Raw genomic sequence first — 22,447 nt, 5'->3', positions numbered from 1 at the left:
CATCCAAATTTTCGCATCTTCTAATATTATAAATGTTTTAATGGATGGATAGATGTTTGTTGGAAGGTTTCTCCAGAACGGTAGCATGGACCTCGCTGTAATTTGGCATAGATGTGGAACATTGCCTTAAAGAACACGTAACCTAATTCATTTTTTTAAACTCCGCGCGTACGGTTTCGCTGGCGATAGATAGTTTTAATATAAGTCAGATTTTTTGCATATGAAGAATTGCGTGATGTTATAGTCAAGAGATTAGGGCACCAAGATATTATGTAGTTGTTGTTGTTTCTTTTCTCATTCTTTCAAAAGAAGAAAAAGATAACATGTAGGAGAAGATTAGAAATAATTCTAACCATCTTGTGGTATATCATCCACGACATCATCACGTCGTTACCAGACAGTTTCAGTAACAGATTTTGTTACCGACTCCACTACTGTGAAACTTTACTGTAGATTCCCGCTATATTTAACATCATCGAAAGGTCTACGCTACGTCGACCCACTAACAACTTGTAGGAATATAAAAAAATCACAAAAACAAGTTCTGTTCCATACCGGGATCTTCAAATAAGAAGAGAGTAAAAAAACTATAAGAACTTATTTAATTTATTTCAGCAGGTTAAAAATAGTGTTCGTAATTACGGATTTCCATCTTACTATTTTACTTCTTACTATTTATATTATAAATGAGAATATTTAGATGGATGGATGTTTGTTTGAAGGTATCTCCAGAACGGCTGCATAGATCTCGATGAAATTTAGCAAACATGTAGAACACAATCTGGAAGAACACATAGGCTACTCATTATGTTCTTTTTATTCCTCTTCGACAGAGGCGCAGGCGACAGCTAATAATGTTACAAATTGGAACGTTTAGACGGATGTATTAATGTTTGTTTGAAATAATCTCTGGAACGGCTTAAATTTTGGTGAAATTTTGCGCAGATGTATTTATTCTCCTTGTATTCCTTACGTATGGATACAATGATATCCAAATAAATATAATTTCAATTCGATGAAAATCTGCCTTTGGTTTAATACCATTTTTATTAGGGTTGCCACTTAAAACACATTTAAGTACCATTTTAAATCACCAGACCGTAAACATAATAATATTTTGAATGTCATTTTTGTTACGTTTGTTTAAGTCATTAATATTTTTAACAAATATAGATAAAAATATCATAGGTACAGAAACAACACATTTCAAAGTAATGTTACATTCTCTTTTATCCATTTCAACTAAGCTTCTTTCAGCTGCAGTCGAATGGCGGTTTCGAACCCACAACCACACGAATGGTATTCCCTACTGCCTCAAACATTAGGCATTTGGTATAGTACTATTTTTGGAACATAATTTTCGTAGTATCAAAATGTCATACAGAGAGTACAACAATGCCTCCTTGAAAGATAATTTAAAGCTATAAAAAAAAGCGAATTTGTACTGAGAAGAACGATATCTCTCTCTCTCTCTCTGTCTGTCCAAATAAATACTAATAAAAATCTAAATCGTAAATATGTATGTACGTGTTATAAAATTAATTTGAGCTATTTAATCCGACCTGTCAAACCTGTTGAAAAATAATTCGATTTGTTGACGGATTATCTAAAAGATATTGAATTTGTTATCAAATAAATTGGCAATTAAATTTTAATTACAGACACTAAGTAAACGGAAATATAAAAATTTAAGTGATCAAGATTTTATGTCTTTACATATTTAACCTTGCCTTATTCGTAACGAACTAACTTCTTATATATAAAAAAACAAATTCGATAATACGTACAATTACTCTCGATTTTATAATTTTCATTAAATAAAAGAAGAACCCTAACTTAGGGTGGGCTCCGAGCCCCTCAGTGAAGACGTATGAGCTGATGATGATGATGTTTTGAAAAAGTAATAGCTACCTATAGAATTTGACGAATCTCTGTTTACATAATTTAAGTGTTGGATTCAAATGAAATATAGAAGACCTTCTCAAAATTATTTAGTTATTAAAATCAAATATAACTCAATTGTTTCACCTTTGCAATGACAAAAATAGATAGCCGGAATAAATGTGGGAAGCTCGTATTGACTAAATAAAAACCAAAACAATAATCTCTCATCATATATCAATTCTTTATTAACTTTAATATTCATATTTCCAAGAAAAATCATTCAGACGCGTCGTCGCATATTTTATCAAGAAATTAAAAATGGCGGTAGACCACCCAATAACGACGAACCACCAAATAAGTAAAAAAAACTAAAATATCTTTGTTACACAGTAAATCTTTAAGAGCATTTCAAAATCTAAATACAAAAAAATATCTATGGTCTCTTAATAAAATCATCAATTGTTTAATTTAAAAAAAAGTCGAGTGTTGTTCCATCTAAATATTCATTCTAGTGTGTACGCTGCCCGCCTGCGTTGCCCAAAATATTAGACATTTTGACGCGAAAGCTGGGTGGCTTTCACAGCTGTTATAAACCCTTAAGCAGTGAACATTTTTGTGTAACACGACACCAAACGAACGATCCGATTTCATTTGGCGAAAGACATTTTCGACAATGGCACGCACCGCGCCCAAAATAGCGAACGAAAAGAAACAAAAATCGTACAATTTGCATTAGGATATTTATAAAGCTGCTTTGTTTATTAATTGACCGATCCCGAATAAGTTTTTCTTCAAATATATTAAGAAAAATCGTCGTGGTAAGAAACAAACCTAAACTAGACAGTTTGGTCGAATAGTATCATTATCTTAAGGCTAAAAAAACATTTCATTGTCTCTGCTGAATAAAGCAGTGACCACATTTCAACCATCTACTGTTCTCAATTGTTTCATGCGTGCAGTTTGCGAAATTTAATAATAGTACGTACAAATTCTTCTATATTTTATGTGGTCATCACATTTCATTATCGTCTTCCAAATTGGTCATTGTACTATTAAAAACGCTTAGATAATATTAAACAGCACCCGTGGACGGCAATATCAAGGTTTTCATCCGCAAGAGTCATTAGCTAGTGTACCATTTGGTGAAGATGACTGCTTGTTGTTCGTCTCTTCCATTAAACTCTGTACTCAAACTTCCCTATTAATATTCCAACATTTAACATCGTCACCCACAGTCTACGATGTCTATTCTGTCGAATAATAAATAGATCATAGTCTTTATAAGGATTGTAATACACTAAACGTATGCTGTAAGAGCACTGCAGTGCGTGCAACTATTTAACCGAAACGTTGAATATTCAGCGTTTTTTTTCAACAGCGTTAATATTCAAACGGTCGCTTACTCTACGCTTCAAGGTTAATATTTTTTTATATCTTCAATATAATTAATAATAATTGCTTATCACGCCAATTAAAAAATCAGCCGCGACAAAAATGTACGATGAGTTAGAGAATGAATTAATTTTCACATTAAAATTAAATTCATTTCGGTGACTCTTTGGAAAAAAATACAGGCTAATGTTTATTTCATTCTGCCACACTATTTTTTTTTAATTCTTGGATGTAGTTTTCCTGTGTTAAACAGCCAGTGTTAAAAAAATATATTTTTACATACGAAATTTAAAAATTAAGATAAGAATTTAAAAAAAATGTACAATACACATACTTTTGAATTCTAAAATAACGTTTTTTTAAAGATAACATTCTTACTGAATGTTAATATGCAACATAATTATAAAATATTTTATACATTATCTATTCTTCTATTAACTACGTCATTATGACTTCAAAATTAAAGTCATAATGACGTAGCTGCCCATGTCATAACGGATTAAGAACACAGACGCCAATTTATAAACTTCCTACGCCTTATTCATTTCATATTTACTACGAAGAGACAGAAAATACAACAGTTGGCTTCAATAGATTAAATTATCTTAAAATAACTTTAAAATTTTATCTTATTAATATTATAATGCTAGTGTTTTGATGTATAGATGTTTCTTACAAGGTATCTCCAGAACGGCTGCATGGATCTCGCTGAAATTTGGCATAGATGCATAAATTTGGCATGCATGCATAATCTGGAAAAACACACAGGCTACTAATTATTTTTTTCTTATTCACGCCCGGATGCGGTCGCGTGCGACATCTATTTAAAAATATAGACATGTAATTCAATGTTCAATTTAATTTTAAGTATATTTTATCCATACGTTAGAAAAATTTAATGTCTAAATTTTTTTCACATTTTGTACATCTCCTACGTTCATAAACGTCTAATTAACAGTAAACAAGTCCAATAAAGCTGTAAATGCATAAATCTTCAACCAAAAGATATATGCCAAATATTGTATAATATTATAATATATTAGCAGAGAAAGACATTAAAACAATAGAAATTACATCTAAATTTCGATCCAATTAACAAAGATATATTAGTTTCTTTATATAAAATTCTTTAATTATCTATTCCTTATTATTTTCTAACCCTACTTTTCATTGTTGTAGACAACGTTGGCGTCGTTATGTCGCGATCACAAGACGTCTATTACGTAGACTATTGAATAGTGTGAGGCTTGTACGTATTAACTCCATCTCCCCTATCCCACCCTACTGTTATATACATACTTGAACTATATGAATACAGCTATCATACTTATCATCAAATATATTACTTATCCATTCAATCTCCTCAATTGGATCTTAAATAGACACAAACAATAATTAAGCTTATTTAATATTCGAATATCATAAGATATTCACTAGCTGTCGCCCGCGATGTCTGCGTGAAATTAATAAAATCTTTAGAAGTCTATGTATTCTTCCAGACTATGTCCTACATCTATACCAAATTAGAGCGAGATCTGTTGCGCTGGAGATACCTTCTAACAAACGTCAACCTATACATCTAAACAATCGCATTCATAATATTAGTAATTAGTAACGTTTTTAATATGCCACACTACTTTCTTTGTTATTGTGTCTGACACTTTTGATTGACAAAAATGTCAGAGCTTAAACAATACTTTTTTCTCTCATCAATCCCTTAGGAAAATAAATTTCTAGTCGTGCTTATGATTTGAAAATTATGAACACACCATCTGTCGACTGCGATTTCGCCCGCCCGGTTTAAAAAAAACTTAATTGATAGCCTATGTGTTCTTCTAGACTATGTTCTACATCTGTACCAAATTTCATCAAGATCTGTTCAACCGTTCGGTAGATACCTTCAAACAAACATCCACCTATGTAAATTTTCTAATTTATAATATTAGTATGATTAATTTATCTCAATTAACAAACATTCTGTCTGTCAATTTTACCGATAGACAATAGACGGTGAGGATTGTTGCCTACCAACAGAAGCACCTGCGCTTGCGAATAGATAGCGAGAAGAGCCACTGTATATCATATTAATGCCGGCACTAAAGTTCATGGTACATAGCTCCGACGTTATATTGCGATAAAAAATACTAATCGCACGTTTTCTTACTATCACGTTAGCGAGCCACCTAGTAGCCTAATGAATTAAAATTCCTAGGTTATTGCCCGACTGACATGAGGGTAATGTTTCTATGAAACTATGTTTGTATGTAATGCTTAATGGAGGAGCTTGACTGATTTTAAAGAAGTCATTCGATTTGTATTGTGTCAGGGTTTTACTTTTAAGTTTTTTCTTTTTAACTAAGTACTAGTTGCCAGATATCGTAAATTAATTAGTTAGTTTATTTTCTTTTAAATTAAAATAATCCAAATTTAAATGCGATTTCTGTTTCTGTCAACTTTAAAAAAAAATGCTTTATCGTATTTTTAATCTATTTTAATTTTTCTAATGAGTATTTCTCGTATGTCGCAAACGAAAAGTAGCTATGCGTAGGCAGCCATTAACAAAAAAGTCTGTTTAAGACGTTATCAAAACATCCGCGTTTTTCAGTAAAAATTTATAATTTAACTATCACTTGTCTTGTTTGACTTACATTGATAACTTGATAATACTATTGCTTTCGGAAATACAAATTACTATCTTATTATAGTCAGATATTATGTAAAAGAAAAGTTTAAAACGAAAATAAAAGAGATGACCACATGTTTAATACAAACTTCAGCAGTAAAACCACGTATTTCGCACTATTATTTTGGAATAAAACTTATTGATTGCTGCAAACGAAATTCTTGAAATAATAAAAAAATATTTTACGGTGATTTTTTTATTGATACTGTTCTAGCGAAAAAGAAATTATCAAAATATAAGAAACAAACCACTCATTTATTAATAAAAAATCTTACTAATATTACAAATCGGAATGTTTAGATGGATGGATGTTTGAAGGTATATCCGGAACGGCTAAACGGATTTTGATGAAATTTGATACACATATAGAACATAGACTGGAAGAACACATAGGCTATCTGTTATGTTTTTTTTAATTTCGCACCGACAGAGTCAGGGGCAACTACTAGTAATGTAATAAATATAATTTATTTAATCAGATCATCCATATAAAGTCTGCAGATTGAAAGCTCATTGATAATACGAACGAGAATTACTATGCATGTTGATAAATAAACAAACATTATAACATTGTAAGCTGCATCATAGTTTGTAAAGAGCCTTCAATGAACGTTTAGGTCAGGTTGTGTAAAACAGTTATTGTTACAAAGGGTGTTGTGAACTTTAATGTAGATCCAACCGTAAACGTTACTAGTAGTGCTACGCTTCATCGGTTCAATTCACTTAATTAATAGCCTACGAAATAAATTTATTTTAAATTCAACACAACAGCCACATTTAAATCCACCCACAGCTGAATACAATTCGACTAAAATATCTCCAACCGATCGATGTTTAAATAATATACATTAATTTAAATAAAATAAAAGATGTAACCTTGTATTATTTTATTTCTAATTAACTTCATTAACACAGAAGTTATATTAAAAACTTAATGAACACAACTTTAATTCATTTCCCAAAACACGCGATTCCAATGTAACTACGGATACAAAAAATGATTGAATAATTTATATTTTCCACAGGCATGGCTTTTTATATTTTATGCTTTGGATTGATTTGTGCCTGGCCACTTATAAAACCGGCGCAAATTGCGATGGAAAAATAATAAACAAAGATTGTTGAACATTTTTTAAAATAAGAATTATTGTAACTGCAACATTCAGACGATTCATTCATTAAAAATAATCAGCACATTATTTTTATTTATACAACGCAAGTATAATAATATTTTTTAAAACAGATACTTGATAAAATATTTGTTAAAAATAAATATTAATTATATAGACGATTACACTCAAAATTATCATCTAAATTAAAATTAAAGTAAAATAAACTAATCAAAAACTTACCCAAAAGCTTTCGACGTAATGTGAAAAAAGAAAAACACCCGGAAGAGACATTGTTACTAAATTAAGTTTACAGCGAGAATGAATAAACGTTCAAGACTCGCTTTTTATTTATACACTTATTGTTTACTAACATCACATAGAAATTCCTTTATAAAGTCCGATAGACGACTCGCCGGCGCGGACACGCGCGCGCTTGAGGTCCCCAGCGGTAGAGATACGACTGGCGACTGAACGCGGGCCGTGATCGCAGCCCCTATATACGTATACTGCTTTACTTGAGCCTGAACGCTTCATTTCACGCTCTACATCCACGGATTAATAGCTATGCATCTCGGATACCAGTCGGCCACCAGGGTGCATCGTATCTCTTGACAAGTCACCCAATTCTGCCAACACAAGGCGTCAAAATTCATAAAAAAACTAAACATAATTTAAATAAACGTTGATATGATTTATGAACGGGTTTACCTTAATAACTCCAAAAATGATAAGCTGACCCGGGAAATATTCTTTTGTCACATAAATTAATTCATGGGATAAAAGGGTGAAAATTTAAAGTAGTATGTTTTGTTTTATTGTCACATTAAAAAATAAAAAAAAGTAAAATTCGTACAAAAAATATTAGAGGTAGACAACCCTTATCACTTAGGGATATGAAAAATAGATAGTTCCCGATTCTCAGACCTACTGAATATGCATATAAAATTTTATAACAAATATTGTGACACGAGAATTTTATATATTAGACTAGCTGTCGCCCGCGACTCCGTCCGCGCGGGAAATAAAAATAGATGTTGGCCGATTCTCAGACGTTTGATAAGCCAACGCTTAACCACGATGCCACCTGGTAAACCTACAGACCTACACAATATGCTCACAAAATTTCATGAGAATCGGTCAAGCCGTTTCGGAGGAGTATGGGAACGAAAATTGTGACACGAGAATTTTATATATATGATATTGCATTACATCGAACTTAATAGTTCTGTAATATGACAAGGTAATACTCTATCTAAGATTTATCTCAATAGTTACAATTGACCTATTGAATAGCCGATAAGGGCTCCTCGGTTAGCGAATCAAATATATAAACTGGTTCAAGGACGTTCCTCTGATAATGTCTGATACGTCATGCAACTGTTAATAGATTATCGAATCCCAATTCGTGGATACTTTGAGACACGAAACTATGTGCAACAAATATATGTGTAGGCAATTTGAATATAAAATATTTATTAATAACGACAATATGTTGTTAGGGATTGACTTAAGAAAACCTAGATGAGTTGCATTAGAAATGACATGATTAAGAAATTTTAGAGGAAGATAGCTGTATACATTATGAATAAGGAACATTATTGCATCGCGATTATATTTGCGTAGAATACAGGTAAATATTAACTATTGACCACATTTATTAAAATTTTATAAATTCATAGTTGATGTGTAAGTTGTCACGTTGTAAGTTTGTAGTTTTATGACAATTATTTTGCGCATGCGATTGCTTAGGAAAAATACTTCTTGCTTAAGTTGAACTTTCGTAACTCTTGTGTCCTATGGTTGGTATTCGCAATGTCACTATGAAATACATACACAAGATATGCGTATCAAATACGCAAAAACGTGTTAAGGTAAGAGTCTTTTGGCCTGCGCCGAACGCACCGCATGCACGGATTAAACGGTCTTTCGATGCGGACGGCACGGTTGCGGGTCGTGCGTGCGGTGCGTCGGGCGGGCCAATGGACGCGTTCCTTTAATCTACATAATTCCAATCGTATTTGTTCTTAGACGACATCACGTTACGTAGACAAAATCACAGGAGATATAATGTCATTAAACTCGAAAAGAAAATAACGTAATAACAGTGTCTAGAAAAATATTAACTCACACAATAAATAAATGTTGTTAAGTACTCGCAATAAAAATATAAGCTGATAAGTGACTATTAATGTGACATAACGTGATATTAATCAAACATTAAATCATTATTTTATGTTAATTTAAATGTATTTTATAACAAGGAAGTTTATTTGTTTTTTAATAGACTATCGACCGTAGATTTTTGTTGTAATTTTGACACTTTAAATGAGTGACAAAATTGTATACCACATCCCTCTTATTCTTCATGAAATAATTGAATTAACGTTTGAATACTATATTTTAAAAATGTTACCGATAAAAAAATAACCTAACCTTGATTTAAAAATTGAATTGTTTAATTTAAAAATAACAAAACTGGACTGACTTAACCTATAGACACAAAGTAGGGTCATCTTTACATAAAACTGTCTATTATTTTATAATAGAATATTCTGGAAAACATCCCATTTAGGAACGTAGACGCTTGTCAAAATCGGTTCAGTTGTTAGGTTAGATCGAAAATATTCGTGCTTTCCTGATAGCCTTGTTGGTCTATACTTCTAAATCATGGCTTAGTCAATGACTAGTACATTAAGTAGTTGAGATAAAAAACTTTATAGAGATTTCAATAAAAAAAAAACTTATTATTCTATTCTTATCCATAGTAACAACGATATAATTCAACAATTATGCAGCAGCGTGATCTTAAGTATTTGTGTAGTTTCCAAAATAAATATTAAACGCGATTAAGATGCATCCTAGATAGATTAGACAGATAGATTATTTTTAATCATTTACAATTTTAATGTTCATTTTCCTAATTTGAGGTTATAAAATTTCTATGATTAGGTACTTAGCTGTCACCCACGACTTTGTTCGCACGGAATTAAAATAAAATTAATTCATAAACAATTCTAAATTTGAACGAGATTCATGCTGCTGTTGTAATTCAAACAACCATCCATCAAAACATTCGCATTTATAATATTAGTAAGTAAAATTGAGTAGGAAGTTCATGCAACTTGTAAATCCACATAGCGTCTGATATAGAAAGGTATAACATTGTATTGATCGACGACATAGGCTAGACAGGGAGACAGTCGGGATAAGAAATGGCCTCTTAATAGATTTAAAATCTTCAGTAGATTTACTTTTCTAACATCCATTCTATAAAAAGATGAAGACCTTTTCATTAAAGTTTATTGAACTATGCATTAAGAATTTAGATAAGCGTATATTCGTATCTTTGTAATGAGTAAACTTTGCAAACACTGAACTGATATAATAAATTTTATATGCAAAAGTCATCAACGCAAACATTTAAAAAAAAAACTTCGAATCCATGTACATATTTTTAAATTTCTTTAAACAGTGTTTTTTTATTTCCATAGTTTCAGTTTGATATAAGCAATGGCGAATGTCTTAGTAGCTTTTTTTACATGAAAATAAAAATAATTATGTTCAGAAAATTATTGAGTTTCGTATCACCATTATTCATCTGTACAGTTCGTGACTGCATTTCTGTGATTTTATTATTTACCAGCGGTTTTGCGCGACTTCCTCAACGCTGATTTAATTTTAAGAAATTTGCCTATTACATTTACGTATATATCAGCTACCTACCAGTCAAAATCCCATCACGTTCTGTTCAGCCATATCGAAGATTATCCGAAAAAGACAAAATAAAAAAAAAGGATTTTTTATGCTATAAGCTACATAAATATGAAATGTTATCGTCGTTATTACATAGAGACACTCCCAATTTTATAAATTTTATATATAGATTGTTTTTTTTTAATGCCGGATTTTATGGTTCAATGACCTAAGTCTTAGATAACAAGTAATTCTTTGCGACATCGTATTCACACCCGTTTCATGTGATATAACACGATATGTCATATTATTTGCATGTGCGTATGAACTTCCAGCCATAACGTAGGTAAAGGTTGAAAATTGTAAGATTAATCATAAAATATTTTAAACATTAAACGACGATTAACGCCCATTGTCTTTCAGCGCCCTTTTTTATCGTCGTTCCAAAATCCGTGTTATTTTTAACGACGAAAAAAGATACATCTGAACGTGGCTGAATTGAAAGAAGATTCGAGACTTAAAAAAAATCATTCGAAAATTTTCCACCTTGCGTTATCTAGCCTTTTATTAAAAAATAAAAATAATCGAAGTAAACATCGTCGTAAGCGTATTGTTTAACGACGTGTAAGTAACGAGCAAATCCTCGAGCCTTGTGGGGCGACGCTTGACAACTATGAAATTTAAAAAAGCGCTTCGCCGGTGAACAACTTTATTAGTTTTTTATCATTTTACGAATATAGTTCAAATTAAGTAAAACGTTACACTATTTAATTGCCAGACGTTTTTGATAAGATTTTGATTTACGAGATTGGCATTGGCTCTTCCAGGTTTATAAAGCTAAGTTAGTAAACAAAAACCACGAGGAAACATCGTAGTTGATATTATGAATGGCATTTTGCAGTACGTGTGCCAACGTGACGTCCCTCAGGTTTACGTAACGTGCAACTTAATGAGACGTGTTGAAATCGACTTTAGTTAAATAACGACTAAGTTGAAAATACAAGTTCAAGTTTGAGAATGATGCAAACCTGTTTCTTTTTTTTAACGTTTAGATGTCCGTAATTGCAATATTAATATATGCGCTATTTATAGTTAAAAAGATAAAAATTTATAATACCCTTTCGAATTTCTTGTGATCTTCATTAAACATTGAATACTAAAATCGAAGGCGGAATTAAACGATTGTAAATTGTTTATTTACTTACCTCAAATAACTGACGTTGATATAATTTTCACAAAATTATGGCATGAAACTATGATAGAGATAGAGATAAGAAAAATGTACTCGCCCTCACAGTTTTTGAACTAGGTACTAAAATCATACTTAACTATAATATTATTGCAAAATTATGCGCCTTGTTAGAAAAAAGAGCAATCTTTTATTAATCTAAAATTATGGTAATCATTTGAAAGATCGCAACTCAATATGATTTTGTTGAAGTGCATCAATTTTCTTTTAAAGAAAAAATCACTCTTTTTAATACTTTTAAGAGAAAGTTGTGATTATAACTGGGGTTGCCGAGGACACTCCGGCTGGCGGCGCCAACTGACCTCTTGGATATGTCTCTCCATTTTATTCTTGTACCCGGTTTATAACTAGAAGGCTGTTTTGTCGATTGAACTTTAATATCGAAATATTTTTTTTTATAATTATATTTGTATTGAAAAATTGAATAGGTAGCTTTAATTATCTATTGCTTTTTTCAAAAATCCTAGTGTTTTGACTTTGACACTGACTTATTGACATTGACATATGACAAATTTGGCCTAGAGCGAAAAATTACAAAAAATGTTTTAATTTAAATTTAAAATTATAGAAATCTCCGTTACTTTATTATAATGTAATTTACATGATTGATATTTAAATACTTAGAATAAAGACGACAAATAGATTTTATAAAATAAATTAAGAAAGAAAATAGTCAAAATGGTGTTCAAAAATGTTACCCATGTCCTATTTGATTTGGATGGCTTACTTATCGGTAAATTCTGATTTTACGTAAAATTATTTACTTATAACCTGTGTTGCTTATCATTAAAAATATATGTGAAATTATTAATTTTACTGTATAATAATATTGAATAACCTTAATTCTTATTACAGATTCAGAACGATTATACACTGAAGCATTCTCGAATGTGTGTGCCAAGTATAAAAAGGAGTTTACTTGGGAATTAAAGAGGAGCATTTTAGGTTTTCAAGGACATGAATGTGCAGAGAAAATAATAAAAACACTAGATCTACCACTCACTGGGGAATCTTTTATGGAAGAGTGTAAAAAAGAATATGAGAAAGTTTTTGTGAATGTTGAACTTATGCCTGGTAAATATCACAAAATATTTTTATTATTAAGCTGTCATCAATCTCTATGTGGTCTTAAGAAATACAAGAACCAAAATCTTGCGGACAAAAACTATCTCACAATTTTCTCAGTCATATAATTATCATTTAAGCATTGATTAGTGTATTGATCTAACCCTAAAATTATAGCATTCAACTTCCTTATTGTCCACTGTTATGAAAAATAAATAAGTTAGGATTTTAATTTACTTTAAACAATATGGTATACTATATACACTAAATAATAACTTAGGATGTAATTAAAAATGAAATTGATTATTGAAATTAATTTTGATATTATTCTGCGAATCTAAATTCTGTACACATTTTCTTGTAGGAGCACAGAAATTAGTAGAACATTTGCACAGCAAAGGTGTACCCATAGCTTTAGCTACAAGTTCAGGTCAAGACAGTGTTGACATGAAAATGCAAAACCATAAAGATTTCCTCGGTAACTTCCACCATCTCACCATGGGTACCACTGACCCTGAAGTTACCAAAGGAAAACCTGATCCTGCTATATTTTTGGTCTGTGCTTCAAAGTTTCCTGACAAACCTGAACCAGAAAAGGTTAGTAGAGTAGGAAATTTTTTGATATCTACAATTTCATAGTGGTTTTGTATCCAAATATCAAACCCAAATGAACTCAATAATTACATTTTTTGAAGGTGAGATCCTTGATTTACAAAATTATAGCCTATTTTTAAAATGAGATGATATGTATTGACTTATTTAGAACTTCTTGATAATCTTGATATCTTTTTAATATTTTAGTGCTTAGTGTTTGAAGATGCAGTGAATGGAATGAAAGCAGCATTGGCTGCCAATATGCAAGTTGTAGTTGTGCCTGATCCTCGCATAGACACAGAAGAATTAAAAGATGCCACATTGTGTTTGAAATCGTTGGAAGATTTTCAACCAGAGCTTTTTGGTTTGCCTTCGTATGATTAGACTTGTACTTTTTGACATCTTTTTATTAATTTAAAATTTGCCTTTGGTTAACATCAAATTTTGACATTGACAGTTGTAAACAAAAAATACGTCTTTTAGGTTAGGACCAATTTATTTTTTGTTATTTGTTCTTTAAAAGCCTTTTAAATATCTTTTAGATTATGAACTATTATTTTTTCGTAATATGTATTTGCAACGTATTAGTAAGAAAGTCACGTTTGCATGTAGTAAGTGTAAGGATAAATGTTTTCAGTACGAATCAAATTTCCTACCTCTTTTTTGTTCCTTCCGAAAACAGTATTAATTTAATTAGTGCATAGAAATATGTAATATTTCAACTCTTAAAATTACAAAAATGCCTCTGCTGTAGGATTTTCAGTATAATATCTAGATAATTCTAGTTTGTTCTCATTTTTATAAGAGCCTAGAACCAAGGAACGAAAATGTGATAAGTTACTGACGAAATGAAGGGTAACTATGTTACGTTGATGAATGTGTTAAACATCTAGGTGGTGATAACCAGACTTGAAGTCACTGTATATTTTTAGCCTACTTCAAAAAGCAGGAGGTTATATAAGTATGTTTTTTTTTGTTGCTAGCCTGTAGCAAATTTTAATTTTTTATCTGTGTAACAGAGTAGGTATCAAATGTCCTAAAGCGGCAAAAGTTTACTTATACGTATTTAGTCACATTGGTGTAATTTATTGTATCAATTCTAGTCAGTGTTTGATGTCTGACAATAAAATATTTAAGTGTAATTGTTTTTTTTATTTTATTTAACAAATGTACTAAGCCACCAATAATTTTCAAATATTCAAATATCACTTACTACGTTGGAACAATAGGTGTTGCAAACATAGAATTCACCACAGTTTATTCATTCCGTAGAAATAGTAGGAAAAAACAATGTTAATGTGAATAAAATATAAATTTTATTGATGCATACATAGTAAATTTTACGCTTTTTAAATCTATATTACTGAACTAACTGCAAGTTTTTTATCTTGACTAAAAACATTTTAACTGCCATTACAAGTTTACAAGTCATGTTTCGACCTCGTGAATACGAAAATTTGTTACGGTAAGTAGTGTAAAGTTACTAAAACATATACTAATGCTGGTTTAAGTATAAAAAATAGAAACTAAATCAAAAACTTGAAACAAAACAAACAGTTTTTTCATTGCTTTACATTTATAATAGCATACAGATCTAATTATGTAAAATTCGAGGTTATATTAAAGCACATGATCCGTTCATCAATGTCCATTAGTTTACAGTTTTTACTGAACAGTCAATCGACTGAAAAAATCAACTGACTAATTAAATGTTGCCTAGTCACGTACAGTTTGATTGTGCAATTACTACTGAACGTAAGGTTTTTCATAGGGATTGGGGATTTTAAAACATGTTACAGCAGTGAAAACACAATAAAATAATCATACGATTTAATTACTTTGGTTGTGTGTATGGTGGTAGGCCAAACAATTCCGGTTTAAAATCTACCATAGAGTTTAATATAAGTGTAGCTTCGGGAGCAAGCGATCGATCAAGTCTCGGATCTGGTATCATCACGACTTGCATACCAGCGGAGTGGGCAGCTTTAACACCATTTATCGAGTCTTCGAATACTAATACCTGAAACATAAATAAATAGTTTTAGGTAAAAAATTTCGACCAATTTTGTTAAAACTTTGACGTTCACAATTTATGACGCAATTTCATTAGTCATCAACGCCCTCATTCAAGTGAGAAAGATTTCTGTTTACGCATGCGAGAACCGTTTTTATTAGTCGTTTTTCATGCGTTGTGTAATATTCTTCACTGCCCTTTATACTCATTAGATTCCCTACACGCTTCCTTTACAAGGACCGATAAATTTCGTTATTTATTAGCCCGTAAGAGGGGACTCGTCTAATACGAAATAACGACCGAGTTAACGGCTAACGAAATTGAGCCATTTTTTTAATATTAGCAGATTTTTATTAATCTACTAATATTTCATGTATCATTGCAAGTAAGCACAAAGCTTGTGATAAGATATACGACAATAGTCGAATTGCGGGATTCGAACTCTCGACCATGTGATCCGAAGTCTTTAACCATTAGCAAAAAGTATATAAAATGAAGATGACCATTAGGCTAGAGGCGCTCCAATTAGCTACTAGGTTGGAAACTTGTTATAACAAGATACAATCGTGGTAATACATAGCTGCTAAGGTAATAGTTTACGGTGATATTCTAATCTATTTTGAAAGTCGTACGAATAGCATAAATATAGATTTTTTTATTTCCATTGTAATATTCATACATAGTTGCCTTTACCATAAAATAATATGCTATAGCATTTATAACACGGTCACGGCGTATCTTAACGATAAGCCAAGCAACATGAGTTACAATTTAATACAAAATTTAATTGTATCATTGAAAAACAAATTACTTTGTAAACAGAGTAGAACATAGACAAGATAAAACTTATTTTTTCAAACTTGAATAACTTCGCATTATAGATTAGGTAATAATTCTAAAATAAAGTGTTTTATCGATTTTTTTTATTTTTTTTTCTTTCTAGTTACCTTTTCTGGGGCTGGTTTGTCTGGAAACTTGTCTGCAGCCACGAGAAATATATCCGGATACGGTTTTCCTTTCTTCACTAAAGGATCAGAAGATCCCCATGTCTTATATTTTAACATATCGAATAGTTCAGAGTGATTCTTTACTTTTAAATCATAGGTTTCTTTACTGCTACTCGTTGCTAATCCAATAGGAATGCCGTTGTCACATAAATGTCTTATAAGTGTTTCGACTCCTGGAAATAGTATTGCGAATTCTTTATTTTTTTACTAGAAGTCGCCCGGGACTTATGTCCGCGCGGAATTTAAAAAAAAATAATGAGTAGTATGTCTTCTCCCAGAATATGTTCTACAGCCGTGCCAAATTTCATCAAAATCCGTTGAGTTGTTAGGGAGATACCTTCAAACAAACATCCATCCATCCATCCAAACTTTCGCATTTATAATATTAACAAAATCGAAGCGATGGAATTATGTCACATTAATCTCTGTCTACCCCACTACAAACGTAAATCCGTTTGATTGTATATATAATTAGCATTGCTGAGACCATAATTTACTATAATTCAAGTTTTAAAAAGATGCAATAAATTTCCGATAAGCGCAAACTTCATATTTGAGACCATGAAAGTTCTATAACGTTTGTTGTTATATAGACAATGAATATTCAACGCTGATTAGATTCCCTTGTGGGTTATATCTGTATAATAAACCAAAAACACGCAATAAAACTTTGTCGTATCTTGGATAAATATAGTTTATCAACATAAAATCTAACCTAAAAAAGAAATATTACAAACCAGGCATAATTTTAGACTGTGGAAACAATTCTTCGTAAATGAATCGTGTTTCTTTCAAAAACTCATCGACTGTCAGCGGAAGGTCAAGGCCGTTGATAATAGAGGCGGCAAATTCCCTCGTCTGTTGACCCATTATCCTACACTTCAAATCAAATGTAAACTCTTTGCCATATCTAGACGCGATCTTTTGAAAACCTATCGTATACAAGTCTTCCGTATCTGAAATAATATTGGGCACTTTACAATTTTTTCTTAAACAGAAATAAAACATTTTTTTCTCATACTCACTCAATATCAGACCATCCATGTCAAATAAAACGTGTGTTACAGGTTTATAAATCATATTTATTCACAACAATAAATTAAATAACAACTCACAAGCACAATAATTTGTAGATAATAAATAATTCTTTAGTGAAACTATTTTAAGACTAAACAAGACGTGACATCAAATCTCTACGGATATCTTATCTATGGTTTTAAATTAGCGTCATTGAAGCGCGGGAAATTTATTAATAGACAATGTACTAATTTACGTAAATATATTATTACAAACTATATGGAACTTTTAATATGTTAACAATACTTTAAACTAAAAAAAAGTAATTAAAATATTAAAAATAAACTTACGTCTTTTTAAATGGATTGGACAGTAAACACTAGTAATAATTTCCCAAAATTGGTATATTTTTTATTTATTAGGTGGAAATCTAATGTTTTCAACGAGTAAATAACTATAAGTAGATTTGCTACTTTAAAATTAATTTACTGAGCTTGTACACTTTCTATTTAAACAACAAAATTGTGCTAATTTTAAACTAAATGTATACATTCTCAATAAATAATATTAAAGTATAACTATATTAGAAATATTTCAAAATGTATACAATATCACAAAATACCTATTATATTTTCTAACATCAAAATATCTTCAAAAATTAAGTACATACAATTAGTAGAGGCACAATGATTTACTCAAATGGTGGTAAACCAAATAGCTGTGGTTGAAAATTTTCTAAGCTGTCTATCACTAAAGTCGCTTCCTTTGTTAGACTTCTGTCCATCCGAGGATCTGGTACCATTACAACCTGCATTCCTGCAGCCCTTGCTGCTTTCACACCATTGATCGCATCTTCAAACACTAGACACTAAAATAAAAGAAAATGTAGATATTGATTTTATTGATTTTGATTATATGATTAAGACTGATATTAGAAATTATTTTAAATCTAAATAGCAATTGTCCGCAACTTTTACAGTGCAGAATTTACACAACTACCCCAACCATTTCGGAGTTAGTGGTCACCCTTGACTTTGTTTGTGGCTTGTGGTCAGACAAACTGAAATTTGGTGGAACTTTTACTGGAAGGTAGCTTATATATAGCTATTGCATTTGACTGCTAGTAAAATATGACATACCTGTTCAGGTTTTGGCGAATCAAGGAATTTTGCTGCAGCAACTAAAAATATATCAGGATATGGTTTTCCTCTTTTCACTTCTGGATCTGATGACCCAAATGTTTTGTGTGGGAACAATGAGAAGAGGTCAGTGTGATGTTTATCAACTTTTAAATGGTAACCTTCCTCGCTGGAGCTTGTTGCTAGGCCAATTGGAATGTTTTGTTTATGGAAATGTTCTATCAGTCTCTTAGCACCTACAACATACATTATTTATTAGGTTATAAAGTTTTAAAAAGTTATAAATTACATTTTGTAGGTCATACCTGGCATTAATCCTGTATCGGGAAACAAAATTTGGAACTGCTCCTTGGTTTCAGTTATAAATTCGTCAACAGTCATCGGTAGATCAAGAGCCGTTATTAACATTTGGGCGGCCTCGTGTGCCTGAGTCCCCATTAGTTTTAATTTCATTTCAAACGTAAATTCTTTTCCATAGCGAGAGACTATATTTTGAAATGCTACTGTGTATAGCTTCTCAGTGTCTGAAAGCAATCGCAAAATATTATAAAGAAAGATTGTTTATTCAGGAAATATGTTAAATTCAAAAATATAGTTACCAAGTATAAGTCCATCCATATCAAAAAGTACGTGCGTTACCGGAGTAAAAACCATTTTATTTGCAAGTAGACTCAATTATACTTTTAAAAAAAATACCTCAGCGACTCAAAATCAGTGTTTTAATGTTTTATTTACAATTTATTTTTGGTATGGAAATAAATTTAAAAATACATCTGACATATGAAGACAGTGACATACGTCAAACATGTCTCAACTTCTAAAATTTACTGGTAAAATTTACGGCGAACGTGACCTTATATAACTTGTTATGTTAGATCACTTTGTATTCGCAATAAAAATTATCAACAGCCAAAATAAAACACTGAAGTACTACAAATTGATATAATACCCGTTCCCTGTTCGCCAATCTTCATAACAGTACATTTTATCGTAAAAGTACTACTTTGTAAGCGACTAAGTAGTTTTTTACAATGTGGAATTTTCAACGACGTTGTTTGAAGTAGTGGGACCGCAAAGATTCGATATCTTATATCTATTAATTTTATTATAATTAAAAAAAAATCGTACAAAGGAAATAAAGAAAACAGATTTCTACTTTGTGCTACTGCCAACTACCAACGGAATAATCTGTTCTGAGCATAATTAGGTAAAGCCAAAATGTAATCTTACGTAAGTCAACAAAAATTTAATGACCTGCAGATCAGCAGAGCAGCAGAAGGTTCACATACACTGTGAAGCTGCATAGAGCAATGATTTGCGGTACAATTTGCGCTCTGCGATTCACCAGGTAACTCGCAATATCCGATCACACTATAGCCGGAGGTAAAGTTCCGAAAATTTGCCGTGACCGAGGTGTCCGCGACGGTTTGATTGGATAGCTCAACGGTTCAGTCTATGCAAGCTGAACTTTAGAACCGGTTCAGAATTGATTTATATACTACATACCCATGCCATAGTCATGCCATATTTTATAAACTCTTTGGTGGTGACATTTCGTGTAGGTAGACCATATACTCTTTGATTTAGGCTTTCAATATGAAAGAAAGCTACTGAAAAAGACTTGTAAATTTTACACATTTGGTAGATTAATGGCAGTTAAATTTGTGACAGATCATTAATTTTATTTAGGGCACCTTAAATTTGTATTTCAAAAATAAAATATAGCAACTTATTTATCATGTTATATAGTTTAAAAACTAAGTTGTTCTAACTTAAAAAATCAAATAATTTTTAAATTATGCTATTATTAAAAATATAAACAATTTTTTGATACTTAGAATACGTTTTTCGTTGTATCATTATCGTCACGTATAATATTACATAGTCAAAAAATTTACAAGTTATTGAGTAATTGCTTAAAAAAATTATTAAAATTTGAGCATTAAATTAATATTTAAATCCATTAAAGCATTTAAATGGAGCAATTATTTACGTATTTTATTAATTAATTAAATGTTTAGCAAATAATTATAAAATTGGATCTGGAAATAACCAGAGTAATAATTGAAAATTAAACATAATTAAAAAATACATATTTACGTTGTTCAAAAAATGTCTAATTTCATTAATTAAATTACATAAAACTAATATATGTACTGAATTTTGCATTTTTCATGCTAATCGCGTGCACACAATTCCTGGACATAATCATGTTCAAGCTATTATTTAAAATTAAAAATAATTAAAATGGCAGTGACACGTAGTTCGACTTAAATGGCGTTTGCATTGACTTCTTTTTCTTCAACACTTTAAAGAGGTCCATAAAATATGAAACCTCCTTGGATGAGATGCTACGTGTTTGCGTGCATTAAATTCATGATATGAATGTGTCCCGGATGATCAACTGTTACAAAGCAAGAAAACTTCTCGTCATAACAAAGTTTCTTCGCATTCACACCGGATAATTTTATGCAAGCCAAAATTTCTTTCTTTAAAATTAGACGTAATTCGAAGCAACGAATTCAAGTTACAGTAAAAAATTGATCAGCAGGGTAAGCACGGCAAAATATTAAAGCTGAGCCATTTAAAAATTTCCACAACAAACTAACAAATTCAACTTCTATTTGTTATTTTAAAACGGAGAATTAAATAATTGGAACGTACTCACCAAAGTTGACATCATAAAACTTGATCACACCGTCACATCACGTCTTACTTACGTATTTTATACGAAACACCAAAAACAAAGTGCTAATTTGTCCTTTTAAACAATTTCCAAAAATATATTTCTGATCGTATGACTAGCCAATTAAAGAAATACCAATGGAAACACATCGTATCAGGATGTACAAACAAGGACGTGGGAGTTTCACTATCCCACTTCTGATCTTAAGGATCAGAAGCAGGGAAAATTAAAAAAAAACAATCTCTTATACACTATTACAGTACTTTTGAATTAATAAGAAAACTAACAGAATTGAATAAATGTAATTAACACTAAAATAATTTAAAAAAACAACATTAACTTAATCAACTATCAGAGTTAAAATGATTAATTATTTTGGCTAGTCAAACGGGCAGAGCTTCCGCTGGCTTCAGTGTTCGGTAGCGAGTGTGTCCCGAAAATGAGGGTGCGGTCTCTTATATTGGCATCACCCCATCATTATTTTTAAGTTCCACCCTCAGCTAACAATATATTTAAAGTAGGAAGTTATTAAGTAGCCATTGTCAACTGAATTACTGTTTAACGCATAGTGTGCAATGTTTAATGTTTATTGATATTGTAAAAGCTTCTAATAACTTTTAATTTGATCTTACTTTATAAGTTACGTTTTTCCTAGACTAAATAACATTATTATCGTAATTTAAGTAACGACCAATCAGAGCAGAGCACCTGGCTTAAGAGGGGTCGAGGCACCAGTTTTATATAAGGCGTTTTGACAGTTGTTACGAATATAGTCGTGAAGTGGAGACGGATCGAGTTGCTTGCACTTTGTCGTCGAGAAAAGTGTTTCTCCGACTGTTTCTGCGGCAGTTGAGTTTACTACGGAAAGTGACTGTCGGCGGTCGATGGGTCAACACCTTACCAGCCGAGGCA

The 22,447-nt window shown here is 31.2% G+C and overlaps 3 protein-coding genes across 6 annotated transcripts in view; 1 reads left to right on the top strand and 2 right to left on the bottom strand.

Moving 5' to 3' along the window:
* Positions 1-7,558, bottom strand: part of shd (cytochrome P450 family 24 subfamily A member shade) — a 36,483-nt gene extending 28,925 nt beyond the window's left edge. Inside the window, exon 1 of the mRNA XM_013310711.1 lies at positions 7,312-7,558. Within this exon, the coding sequence (XP_013166165.1) occupies positions 7,312-7,362 (51 nt within the window). The 5' untranslated portion in view covers positions 7,363-7,558. The remainder of the gene's footprint in view (positions 1-7,311) is intronic.
* Positions 7,559-12,613: 5,055 nt separating this feature from the next.
* LOC106116595 (pseudouridine-5'-phosphatase-like) lies at positions 12,614-14,137 on the top strand. The gene is made up of 4 exons (XM_013310475.1): positions 12,614-12,746; positions 12,869-13,087; positions 13,443-13,675; positions 13,880-14,137. Exons 1-4 carry the CDS (start codon positions 12,692-12,694, stop codon positions 14,054-14,056), a joined length of 684 nt encoding a protein of 227 aa, XP_013165929.1. The 5' UTR covers positions 12,614-12,691; the 3' UTR covers positions 14,057-14,137.
* Positions 14,138-15,487: 1,350 nt separating this feature from the next.
* LOC106116826 (pseudouridine-5'-phosphatase) lies at positions 15,488-21,958 on the bottom strand. 4 transcript variants are annotated; one of them, XM_013310860.1, is made up of 6 exons: positions 21,876-21,958; positions 21,514-21,610; positions 19,155-19,373; positions 18,850-19,085; positions 18,381-18,578; positions 17,560-17,649 (listed from the first exon to the last, which is right to left on the bottom strand). In XM_013310860.1, the coding sequence occupies exons 2-5, from the start codon at positions 21,530-21,532 to the stop codon at positions 18,402-18,404; spliced, it is 651 nt and encodes a 216-aa protein (XP_013166314.1). In that variant the 5' UTR covers positions 21,533-21,610; positions 21,876-21,958; the 3' UTR covers positions 17,560-17,649; positions 18,381-18,401. The 4 variants fall into 4 exon arrangements, with proteins under 4 accessions (XP_013166312.1, XP_013166314.1, XP_013166315.1 ...); XM_013310861.1 differs by lacking the exons at positions 21,514-21,610; positions 21,876-21,958 and adding an exon at positions 20,356-20,434; XM_013310859.1 differs by lacking the exons at positions 21,514-21,610; positions 21,876-21,958 and adding an exon at positions 19,449-20,077.
* Positions 21,959-22,447: the final 489 nt, after the last annotated feature.

Source organism: Papilio xuthus, unplaced genomic scaffold (assembly GCF_000836235.2).
Source record: "Papilio xuthus unplaced genomic scaffold, Pxut_1.1 DF827714.1, whole genome shotgun sequence".
Taxonomy (NCBI): domain Eukaryota; kingdom Metazoa; phylum Arthropoda; class Insecta; order Lepidoptera; family Papilionidae; genus Papilio; species Papilio xuthus.
Note: the sequence above shows the minus strand (reverse complement) of the source record. Positions and strands in the feature narration are given on the sequence as shown.